Raw genomic sequence first — 13,111 nt, forward strand, 5'->3', positions numbered from 1 at the left:
CTTGGATTTGATTTATCTCCTTCCTTAAATATGGGAATAGTTACTGCTATTTTCAAACAGTCGGGGAAAATCCCTTGCTGTAATATATGATTAATGAGAGTGGTTAGAGGGGGCAGAAGATCACTTGATATCTTCTTTATGAAAAAGTTTGACAGACCATAGAAGTCCTGTTTATATTCTTCTTTCTTCCTCTTTCCTCAGTTTCCATGTCTCAGCTCCACATTATGCTATGCTTCATATAAAGTACTTCATGAGTCTTTTCCTCAGGTCCCTATCCATGACCCCATTCACATAGAGGCCTCCTATTTTTATTAAATGCCTCCCTGCAATTGCTATACACATTTTCATCTCCTTATTGCATCTCATGTCTTCTGTAATTATGCTTCCCAGATATTTGAAAGCATTAAATTGTTCCATATCTTTCTGTCCTAACCGTATAATTGTTCTTACTTTTCTTGCATTTATCACCACACATTTTGTCTTTTTCTTATTAATTCTCATTCTGAATTCCTCACAGGTCTTATTTAATTCTTTTAACATTCCAATCATAGTTCACCCACTCTCTGACAATAACACCACATCATCTGCAAATCAAATACATTCTATCCTACTACCACCAAACTGCACTCCTCTTTTCCATTTCACACATTTCTGGATAACCTGTTCCAAATATATGTTAAACAGTACTGGGGAGAGACAGCAGCCTTGTCTCACCATCCTCTCAATCGTGCTTTCCTCCATCATCTCATTCCCAATCTAGACTTGTATTTTCTGTTGTAGCTATAGATTCTTAATCAACCCATCCCTCCAGTCAACTCCATTGTTCCTCAGACTGTCCATTAATTTATTCCACAGTACTCTATCAAAGGCTTTCTCCATGTCAATAAAAACATGGAGTGCACATCACCCAGATTATGTTCAGCCATTGTTTGATAATGAGAGCATTTAATGGCTTCCAACAAAATATAAACATAAGTTCAAACTTTTCCTAACTGTTTCTCACTTACAAGCTTAACATCAAATATTTACCTCATTTTGAAGTAATCACAAGTTTGAAGCTGCTTTATACAGGGAGTTCAATTCCTTAAAAAAAACTGGGGTTTACGAGAAACAAGCAATGGGGGGTTAAGAACCACCTACATCACATATGAATGGAAATGGAAAGGTGTTGATCTTGAAGCATAACTCAAGATACTTAGAGCAATTTCAACCATATTTGTTAGGTATTATTTACATTAAAATACTGTGGGAGTAATATTCCCCACTACCACTAAGGGTGCAGGTGCATGAAAAAAAAGGTGACGGCAATATGTTCAATGACGTTATGGTACATTTATTTCCCGTACTGAGTTGACTTGGAAAACTTTTAGATGTGTGAAGTACAATTTCTCTCTTATTCATGCTGTTCAGTGTGTCAAACAGGATGCAAGAAAGAACACTGAAGTGACCCAGTAATTTTGTCAATGTGTTTTGGGACCTACGAGCAAGTCACACACTGCACACCACACATGAATTTAAAATCTCCTCTGGGGTTGTATGGTGTAAAACAGCAGGGAATCAGACAAACGTGTGTGATATATGTCGCATATGTTTAACATTTCTTCCTAAGGCCCTGGATTGATTTCGACCAAGCTTGGTGCACATATTTGTTGTTATTTGGAAAACATAACTCCCATCAGGGTGGGTGTGGGAGTGATAATGGGGTTATGCACAGAGAAGAGAGGGAGGAGGAATTGGATGGGGGGGGGGGGAGGAGATGAGCAGACAGAGAGAGTGGGGAGGAGGAAGTGGACACAGAAAGTGGGGAGGAGATGGAAGGGAGAAGAGAAGATGCACAAGAGGGGGGAGGAGGAAATGGACAGAGAGAGGGAGGGGAGGAGGCACTGAACAGAGATGGGGGATGGATAGAGAGAGAGAGGGAGGAGGAGATGGACCGAGAGAGGAAGGAGGAGGAGATTGACTAATAGAAGACTGGAATAAATACATACCCATGCAATGAGATAGACAGATAGATAGATAGATAGATAGATAGATAGAAGAGATTATTTTTTATAAATGTGGAAGGGTATAGTTTCAGATAAAAATATGCACGCAGAGCGTACATAGGCAAGCAAGTGTTAAAAAATGGAAGAAGATGAGGTTCTAATGTCAACATCAAGGTCAGTAGAGATGGAGTATAAGATCACAATGTTTCAAGGATGGCCAGGGAAATCAACCACGCCCTTTCGAAGGTACCATCATGGGATTGTAAGTGTTAAACCCCTTTAAAAGTGGAATAATTATTATGTTGACTAATAAATTATGAGACGGAATTGCTGGTCATTACATTCAAGAGGCTGAGAGACACATAAAAGTAAAAGTGATGCACTACCTAGCTTTCGGAACTAATAGCTCCATCCCCAGGGAGGAAAGAGGGATTGATTGGGCAAGGTTAAAATTAAGGGCAGGACACTGAAACTCCAGGACAGAAGGGACCCCATCAGTATTGAGGATGAGAATAGACAAATATCCTCATCGACCCTTGTTACTCACTGAACTACATTTTCAAATGTTGCTTTTGTATGGAGGATCCAGCTGCAAAGGTTTAGTTTAATTTTCAGACCACTGCAAAGATGAGTGATCCACATATTGAAGGCAGTGGCACTGAGACTCAGCCAAACTTAAAAAAAAATTTTACACGGTTCCAGGCCATAATCAAATACGTACACAATCTGCAGCTGCATTAGCTCCAATTTTAATCATAGTATACCTATATCCACTAAACAAAAGTTTTGCTCTTTAGTTGGAAGAAAGCAATGATCACATCCAGCTACAAGAAGTGTAACAGTAGTGATCCATAAAACTATGTAATATCCTTGACACCTGTCTGGTATAGAATTTGGAACATATTCTGAGCTCAAACATAATGAGGTATCTTAAACAGAGTGACCTGCATGTTGAACAGGATGACCTGCTCCATTTCAACCAGCACAGATGCTGAAAACATTGCTACTGTGAAGACAACTTACACTTTTCTTGCATGACATGCTGAAAGACAATTAGGCATTTGCAGTATTTTTTGACATTCAAACAGCATTTGACTCAGTTCCACACTAATGTTTGTTAATGTAAGTACAGACATAAGGTATATCAAACAAAATTTTGTGACTGGACTGAAAATTTCTTGGTACGAAGGATGCAGAAAGTTATCTTGGATGTAGTCTCTCTGAGAGAAGTACAAGTACCAAGAGTCATGCATCAGAGAATTGTTCTGTTCATGTTGTAAATTAATGACCTGACACAGTTCAGACTTATTGCAGATGGTCAGTTACCTATGTTGGACTGTCTGAAAAAAGCTGCGCAAATATTCAATCAGGTCGATCAGATATCAAAGTAGTGCAATTTTGTAACAATATTATGAAATCAAACAATGAAAAATCCAGGAATATTGTGAAAAGGGTAGCTGCTACTCACCATATAGCAGAGGTGCTGAGTTGCAGATAGGCACAACAAATCACACTGTGAGCAGCAGTACCAGTGCATGATGCGAGTGCAACTGGGTGTGGGTAAGGAGGAGGCTGGGGCGGGGGAGAGAGGGGGAAGGATAGTAGGGTAGGAGAGGAGACAGTGAAGTGTTGCACATTAGACAGACGGCAGGGGAGAGGTGGGGAGGAGGGGGCTTAGCAGAAAAGAAGTAAAAAGCATTGTTACATTCCTTCCTGGATTTTTACATTGGTTGATTAGTGCAAATATTGGAAACTTGCTTTAAACATACAGTAACACAAAGTTATTTACTTCACAAAACAAAATAAAAAAATGTAGTATACAATGACTACAATACCACTGTTTCACAATTAGAAACAGTTGACAGGTACGAATACCCAAGTGTAAAAACTTGTAGGTAAGGCAGCCGGCACATTTAGGTGCTTTGATAGGACATAGGGAAAATGCAGTCTGTCTACAAAGGATGAGGCTAACAAATCACTTTTACATCCCACCTTAGAGTGCTGTCAACTGTGTGGGATCCATAACAAATAGGACTAACAGGAGATATTAACATATTCAAAAGACGGGCAGCACAAATGTTCATGGATTTGACTCATGGGACAGCATCACGGAAATGTTGAGAAACCTACATACAAACTGTGAAGACAAGCTTAGAATAATTACAGCATACACAGAGGCATTTAAGCAGTCATTCTTCCAGTGTCACATACACAACTGCAATGGGAAGAAACCCTAACATGTTGTTCTATGCCACATACTCTTTGCATGTATTTCACAGCGGTTTGCAGGGAATGTTTGTAGCTGTAGCTGGAGATGCAGATATAGGTTATGGTTGGCTGGTCATAAACAAATAAAGCAAATGTATCAACACACAAGTGTCTGATTTATAATTATAAAAATCCACCATCTACATAATTCTTAAGACAGATATTTTTATTTTGAAATTGTTTGTGCAGTGATAATATGTTCTCACAACTACAAGTAAGATACTAGTAACTTTTCACAGTTGAGGTGAAACTTTAATCACATGTATTGAATTTTCACAAAATAATGCATGAATTTTAACAATATAGGATGTGCAATGGTTCCCTGTTCTTTGACTCAGGCTTGTGATATTGCATCTCATTGCCAGGCAAGTGCCCTGTGGAGGCCAGCAATGGTTTGCACTGGAGTCATTAGGGCTATTATCTTTCGGCCTTTGGTGTTTCATGTGTAATTATTCAGATTTATGACCTGGGAGTGAGCTAGGCAGTTAAGACCCAAGATGTCCCACTGTTTCAGGAACTAGCTCACCTCTAAGGTCAGACATCATGATCTATAAGACTCAAGCCAAGCCAAGTCTATGCGCATCAACAAAACAGGTGTACAAATCATTGAAGGATACGTACGGACTACAGGCTGCTGCTGTAGGCACGGGCACTGGTGCAACTATACCTAACCCTTTCCAAAACAATGACAGCCTGGTAATGTGTCCCATGGGCACAAGTGATGAAGGGGAATTGGAAAGTGTGGTGCCACAAGAACAAATGACAAGAACCACTCTCCATGTTAGGCTAGGCATCATCTGTGAATAAGGTACTAATTCTCCGTTCCTGGGTCCAGTCACAGTGAGTTAGACACTATATTCACTGAGTCATGTGATGCTTTTATCAAAGGGGAATGCACCGCCAAGTTTATTCCAAATCCCTCAGGTTGTACTTGATAACAGGCAACATCTCAGATATCAAGAACATATATTGTTTTGGTTGAAGAAAACAAATTCTAAATGACAGAACACATGACCAAGCAAAAACTACTATATACTGTTGAAAACTAAAATATCAAAATTTGTGTACACTGTGGACAGGTTTTTGAATATGCTTTCTTTCTGTAACTGTCTACCTACCATTATGGCATAAATCCATTCTAACTGACATGGAATGTATTTAAAAAATATCAGAAAGAGACATCAACAATCTTGTTTTGAAAATTTTGAAAGAACTAGAAAAAAATTGGATTAAATAAGTAACTATTGAAATGGGTGAAAGTATGAGCTTATGTTAAAATTATTGATAAGGAGCACTGACAATGTGATGCTTTAGTGGAGTGGCAACTTGAAAATGTTGTGATACGGTGTGATATATTTAAGAATAAATAAACATAACATAACATGTTTGTTTTATTCAAATCTCAATATCACCTCAAACATCAAATGAAGCTCTGGATCTGCAGCTATGGATGAAATTATATTAACACAGGTAGAGCTCAATAGAGTGGACTTTAAAAGAAGGAAGGAGGATTAGTGTTTAACACTTTATTGACAATGAGATCATCAAACACAGAGCACAAGCCCAAATTAAGGAAGGAACGGGAAGAAAATCAGTCATGCCCTTTCAATGGAACCATCTCAGCCTTTGTTTTAAGCAATTTAGGAAAATCACAGGAAACCTAAATCTGGATGACCAGATGTGGATTTAAACCACCAATCTCCCGAAAGCGAGTCCAGTGTGCCAACCACTGTTCTACCTTGCTCAGCATAGACTTTAAAGTATTGATGAAGAGAGTTACCATGATACTGATGTCCTCTCAACCAGTCAACTCGAAGAAGACTCTAATGATACAATAACAGAATGTACACAGTTTTTGTAGTGTTGGCAGAAGAGCCAACACTGTGTTTCTAGAGGAGGCCGAAATGCACGCGTTTAATTACACGCTGACTGGCGTGAGGTCTGGAACAGGACAATATCTTGAGAATTGCAAATAAAGTACGTAGATGATGTAATACTTAACTTTAATCCATAATTGTAGAACATCTCTCTTGATGATAAATGCTTCACATAATAAATATCAATTGAATACGGCGCCTTGCTAGGTCGTAGCAATTGACGTAGCTGAAGGCTATGCTAACTATCGTCTCAGCAAATGAGAGCGTATTTGTCAGTGAACCATTGCTATGAACGTCGGCTGTACAACTGGGGCGAGTGCCAGTACGTCTCTCTAGACCTGCCGTGTGGTGGCGCTCGGTCTGCAATCACTGACAGTGGTGACACGCGGGTCCGGCGTATACTAATGGACCGCGGCCGATTTAAAGGCTACCACCTAGCAAGTGTGGTGTCTGGCGGTGACACCACAGTTTTAATGTGTTTGATAATTTTTCTGATGTTTCACCAGCATGAGTGGCTGGCATTGTCAAAGCTTCACCCTCCATTGCTGGTGGTGGACTGAAGTGGAGCTTGCAGCTGCAAGTTATATGTACCTGGCACGCCTACATACAAGAGCTTTTCTGTGGTCATTTCCAGTGTGGTTGTTCTCTTGCTACCTGCAACAGTTGTTGGCTGCAGCACAGGAATCCAGGATCCATTCACCTTGAGGCTTTCTTCTTTCTTGTTGAAGATATTCTCATGTTTGTGTGTTTCTATAGCTTCTCAGAATGAGTGGGTGTGATAGCTCTTCTCCACAGCCAGAACTTCCATCTCAGAAAATTTTACTATGAGGTCAGCTTCACATAGCACTTACTCCATCACTGCCAATTTCTCCAACTGCCCCAACCAGCAATGCCGCTTATGTTCTGTGATTCTGGTGTTGATTGATCATCCAGTCATTCCAACATAAACTTTTCCACATGTGCATGGTATGCATTATATTTCTGACACTGCAATATTAGAAATATACCACATATTCCCAACATAGCAATGTGCTCTACCACTGCCAATTTCTCCACCTGCAATGCTGCTTATGTTCTGTGCTCCTGGTGCTGATTGATCATTCAGTGATTCCGACATAAACTTTTCCACATGTGCATAATATGTGTTATATTTCTCATAGCCACAAGCTCCTCTTCAGTCCACCATGAGTAGGGTGGAGCTTTGACAATGCCAGCCACTCATGCTGGTGAAACATCAGAAAAATCATCAAACAATCATCGGCTGAAGAACCTGAGACAGAAGCCAGCAGGCAGTTTGTCAACAAGTGCCCATGAAAGCCTTAACAATTTTCTGCAGTTTAAATACTTAAAGACAACTATACATTACCCAAAAAATAATTTTAAGTGAGATGTTTCTTCTTATGACTTAAAAGCATGTGATATGTACTCTCAGATTTACACAGTTGGAATAATGTTCTGAAATTGAGTTTACCTATAGCAACTCTCTTCCCTGATTCCACAGCAGTGGTGCTACTTCTGTGTTAAACACTGGCACACTTGCTGCCTAGTGGTAAAAGTTATGTCCGATGAGTAACATACAAGAAACATCTCTATGGCGTGGGCAGTAAATGAAAGAAACCTTACCCAGTGAGAAATGGTACCATTTCTGCAAAAGCCGCAACACAAGGGCAGTGTGGCGGTGCTGCTGCGGACCCTTGTCAATACCAGTCGTCAGGTGAAAGCTTTTCAGCGGCATTGATCTGCTCAGGAACAGCCGTATCTGGTCATAGCAAGGCACATTGCCTGGTAATATGAAAGCAGAAGTCACATATATATGTATGAGGCAGAGGTTCTACAGGATTAAATGAAAAAATGCACAAAATTTAGACTTTCTCATAGTTTTCTAGGATGCAAATCACTTCAAGAAATTACAGACATAAGTAAAGATAACACATATGCTCCCTAACAGTATTTGTGGCTGACAATAAATGAATTTAGGGTGAATTGTGCAACTCATGGCCACAATACCAGAAGTAAATATAATTTCCCATATAGATAAATGACAGAGTAAAGGTAACACTTCTAATATAATTAAAGTGCTGAGTGACTGATAGTCACATAAACAAGACTGAAAATATTGCTAATTTATCAGATATTATTCTCCTTCAGAGCTGACTAATACAGCTACACTGTCTCAGCTGACTACATTGTACTGGCATTGCAGCTTGATTGTGATAAGGGTTGTGTTGCATGGAGTACGTGAGGAGAGGAAGGACATTAGCAGGGCAGAGGAAGAGTGGAGGGAAGAGTGGTTGTTGGCTAGGAGGGAAAGGCAGCAACAGCTTGGAGAAGGAATGTGGCACCTGAGGATTGCAGGATCATAAGATGTGTTGTAAGACAGTCATTATCCACACAGTTCAGAGAAGCTTATATTGAGGGGTGGGGTGGGGTAGGGCGGGGGTTTATCCACATAGCTTGAGCTGTGAAGCAGTCACTGAAGTCAAGTGTATTGTGCTCAGCAGCACATTCTGCCACTGGGTAGTCAATTCTGCTCTTGGCCATTGTATAGTGGTGGCCATTTATTCGGGGGTGGACGGAGGGGTGGGGGAGGGGGCAGGGGAGGGGGCGGGGGACAGCTGTTTGGGTGTCAAGCCCACATAAAATACATGCAGAAGTTAGAGTTGGTTTATGATACAACTGCTTTCACAAGTGGTCCTGCCTCTGATAGAGCAGTATATGCTTTTGACAGGACTGGAATAGGGTGTGCAGTGGGTATATAGGTAAGGTCTTGTACGTGGGTCTTCCACAGGTGTATGATCTATGTGTGGCAAGTTGTTGGTAGTAGATGTGGTGTAATGATGGACTGATATATTTTGTAGACTGGGTGGGTGGTGGAAAATCAGTCTGGGAGGGATGGGAAGGATTATGGATAGGATTTTTCTCATTTCTATGCACAATGATAAATAATCAAAACTGAGGAGAAGGATATGATTGTATCCACTTTAGGCTGATATTGGGTAAAGGGGGGGGGGGGGGGGGGGGGGAAGAGATCTTTTTTGCAGCTGGTTCATGGTGGTGGTCAAAAGATTAGAGCATGAAAGATCTTTTTGCAGACTAAGTTTGGAAGGTAATGTAGAGGCACAAGAAGGTCTTCAGCAAGCTGTGAAAGGGATCCCTCATCTACATCTACATCTACATGTATATCTACAGCTACACTCTCAAAACCACTGTGAAGGGCATGGCAGAAGATACATCCCATTGTACCAGTTATCAGGGTTTTTCCCCGTTCCATTCAAGTGTGGAGTGTGGGAAAAAATGATTGTTTGAATTGAATGAAAGGTACATAAGTAAATCTGTGGCATAGCCATGGACATCCAAATGGCACCCTCCTATGCCAACTTGTTTATGTGCCATCTAGAGGAAACCTTCATAGCCACCCAAAACCCCTTGTCTGATTCAGGTTGATTGGTGATATCTTCATGATCTGGATTCAGGACCAAGTCACCCTATCCTCATTCCTTCACAACCTCAACACCTTCTCTTTCATCTTCTTAGGCCAGTCTTCCTCAATCTAGCATACCACCTTCCCAGACACTGATCTCCTCATTTCTGATGGCTCCATCCACACTTCTGTTGACACTTAACTCAGAAACAGTACCTGTATTTCAACAGCTGCCATCCCTTCCACACACACAAAAAAGAAATCCTTCCCATAGAGCCTAGCCACCCAGGTTATAACATATCTGCAGTGATAAGAGCTCCCTTGCCCAGTTTGCTGAAAGCCTTCACATATGCTATCCCTCAGACATCATCTGCAAACAAATTTCCCATGCCATACTGCCATACTTTCCCAATCCTCCCACCACCCCCAAGAACAAGCTACAAAGGAGTGCCCCTCCATCACCCAATACCATCCCAGGCTGGAACAACTGAATCACATCCTACATCCGGACTAAAATAAGGGTCACCCCACCAAAGACACTTCCCATCACCCCTAAGGTGGTGTTCGGTTGCCCACCAAGCTGCACAGATGGGAGTTATCCTTACAACACATACTCTCCTCCTGAGATCATCCCGGTCTCAGCCTACAGTAACCTACTGTCACCACACCCTCCACACCCCGTCCATCGTATCACCTTCTCCCAATTCATGTCCTCTCATGCTCATTTTGTACTGCTCTCTGCCACACTCGCACCAGTCTTTCCCCCTTCTCTGCTCCTCTCCTTTTCTGGTGCCTGCTTGCCACATCCCCTCACCTCCGTCCCCTACAGCCCCCAGATGCTGCATCTGCAGCAATATCTTATCACCGTCTAGTCGCTACATGTTCCGCCAGGCAGCACCCATTTCTCTCCCTCTCACCCCTACTCCACTATCCCTCCCCTCCCCTGCACCTCACCTGAATTGCTGCTTTGTTTGATGCAGTTCCATTCAGGTCAGAGCAGCATGAGAGAGCAACAATGTGTGCATGAGGTGTGATTGCTTCTGTGTGTGTTTCCTTTCTGATGAAGGCTTTGGTCTGAATCTTAGTGTGTAACAGTCTTTTCATTGTATCTGTCTGCAACTCCATTTGTTATCTTTCTGGTGAGTAGCAATGTATCCTTTTCAAAATAATGTTGGTGTTCCAGTGTGGACTTTCCATTGTTAAGAGAGGAAAATAATGAGTCGAAGAGATGGAATGCACTGTAAATCTTAGTTCAAGCAGCAACATTTGTTGAACACAAACAACTTGTTTAACAACAACATGAATTGTCAGTTAGTCTGTAAACCAAACAGTAAAAGTCTTGGTAAAATATTCATCTGAGACAACACAAATAACAAAATTATTCCAAGATAACTCCAGAATAGATGAATTATCCGAGTCCACTTAGCAGAATGCCAACAGCCTTGCCGCAGTGGTAACACTGGTTCCCGTCAGATCACTGAAGTGAGTGAGCATCTAGTCTGCCGAGTGCTGTTGGCAAGCCAAGTGCACTCAGCCCTTGTGAGGCAACCTGAGGAGCTACTTGATTGAGAAGTAGTGGCTCCAGTCTCATAAACTGACGTACAGCCAGGAGAGCAGTGAGATGACCACATGCTCCTCCATATCCGCATCCAGTGACACCTGTGGGCTGAGGATGATACTGCGGCTGGTCGGTACCATTGGTCCTTCCGAGATCTGTTCAGATGAAGTTTAGTTTAGTTATTTTTTTACTTAGCAAAATAACACATATGTTGTAATTGAAGTTCCCTACAAGCAAGAGTTGGTGGGAACCTCAAGTTCATAATTCATAGCACTAATACAAAGTTAATAGTCAGGGAATTGCACATTCCTCATGCAGAGATGAGTTTGGTAATAATCAGCCACCAGGCTGCTTCATATTTGGTTTACTATGGAACCCCTCGAGTATAGCTTTAAGCGTCAGAACGTCTTTTCTGAAAGCATTTGTATGGAGTGTCGCCATGTGTGGAGTGAAATATGGTCAGTAAACAGGTTAGACAAGAAAAGTACAGAACAGAAGCTTTCAAAATGTGGTGCTTCAGAAGAATGCTGAAGATTAGATGGGTATATCACATAACTAATGAAGAGGTCCTGAACATAATTGGGGAGATTAGGAATTTGTGGCACAACTTGACTAGAAGAAGGGATCGGTTGGTAAGACACATTCTGAGTTATCAAGGGATCACCAATTTAGTACTGGAGGGAAACATGAAGGGAAAAATTCATAGAGGGAGACCAAGAGATGAATATAGTAAGCAGATTCAGAAGGATGTAGATTGCAGTTGTTATTCAGAGATGAAGAGGCTTGCACAGGATAGAGTAGCATTGGGAGCTGCATCAAACCAGTCTCTGGACTGAAGACCACAACAACAATAACGATAACATGGAACCTCATGTGACTGGCATGTGATGTCAGCCTTGTTCCTTCTGCAGGTACCCTCACCAGACAAATGTGATGTTAATATGTGCTGTTACAAATACTGATAGATCATTAGTCTGTATGTCCAATGGGGTTTCTAAAGAATGGTTGGGCACATATTTGCCATGAGTCACTGATTGCTGAAAATTGTAATTGTAGGATGGAAAGAATCAAACAGAGAAGTTGCGATATGAGGATAAAAGGTGCATTACTGTTGATGTAGGATTCATCAGTTGTGCTGAAATGAACGGGATGTCTGACATGTCACAGGAATGTAGAAATGCACCAAAGCAGTCTTAATGTTGAACAAACAACAATAATGCAAAAAGTCCATCCTTTATATGACTACTCTTTCTTGCTGACATTTCACACTCATACAAGCTGTTGCATCTTTTCCTCATGTCGCATGTTTATACTTGTTCCCCCTGATGCTTTAAGTGCTTGAGACTGACATACGGATCAAGTTGCACGTTTATAATTGCTGCCTCTAAAGCTTCCAGTATTTGAGACCATTACATGGGCCCTCTAAGAAGGCATTGCACATGGAATCACTGCTTAAACTGAAAAGGATGTGGACTCACAGATAACGATCTTGACGGTGAGCTTGGGGCAGCAGCGACAGACCTCCCTCCAGGTGGACTCTGGAATGCGGCAGCCACCCTGCAGGCCTCCCACCTCCCAGACACGCTCGCGGTCTGGAAGGTCCCTCTCCTCACACAGCAGCTGCAGCTCACGCAGATTACCTCGTGCCACAGCCCCCACACACAGCAGCGCCACACCACATGCGTCGCTCACGTGTGAATACCTCAGCGACAGCACCACCAGTCCACTCAGGCGAGATAGGGCACACAGGAAGCCTGCCTCCGATGTCATCCGTGTCCGGAAGGCACCTTTGCCTACATTTATACATTCCTCATTTTCTGTATCTCTAATTGAGAAGGAGAACCTTAAGGGATGTGAAATCAACTCACAACACAGATAATTCAATAAAATAGTTAGCATCTGATAAACGTAACGTAATCATGATATGATAGGCAAAGTTACTCCCATCAAAGTAGTATCAAAACAGTACATTTATGAGCACCAAAAGACACAAGAAATCTGA

The 13,111-nt window shown here is 41.7% G+C and overlaps 1 protein-coding gene across 1 annotated transcript in view; it reads right to left on the minus strand.

Moving 5' to 3' along the window:
- LOC124620157 overlaps positions 1-13,111 on the minus strand; it is an 88,016-nt gene that overhangs the window by 38,902 nt on the left and 36,003 nt on the right. The window contains exons 4-5 of the mRNA XM_047146827.1: positions 12,588-12,902; positions 7,754-7,912 (exon numbers count right to left, since the gene is read on the minus strand). Of these exons, the coding sequence (XP_047002783.1) occupies positions 7,754-7,912; positions 12,588-12,902 (474 nt within the window). The remainder of the gene's footprint in view (positions 1-7,753; positions 7,913-12,587; positions 12,903-13,111) is intronic.

This window comes from Schistocerca americana, chromosome 6, assembly GCF_021461395.2.
Source record: "Schistocerca americana isolate TAMUIC-IGC-003095 chromosome 6, iqSchAmer2.1, whole genome shotgun sequence".
Classification (NCBI taxonomy): domain Eukaryota; kingdom Metazoa; phylum Arthropoda; class Insecta; order Orthoptera; family Acrididae; genus Schistocerca; species Schistocerca americana.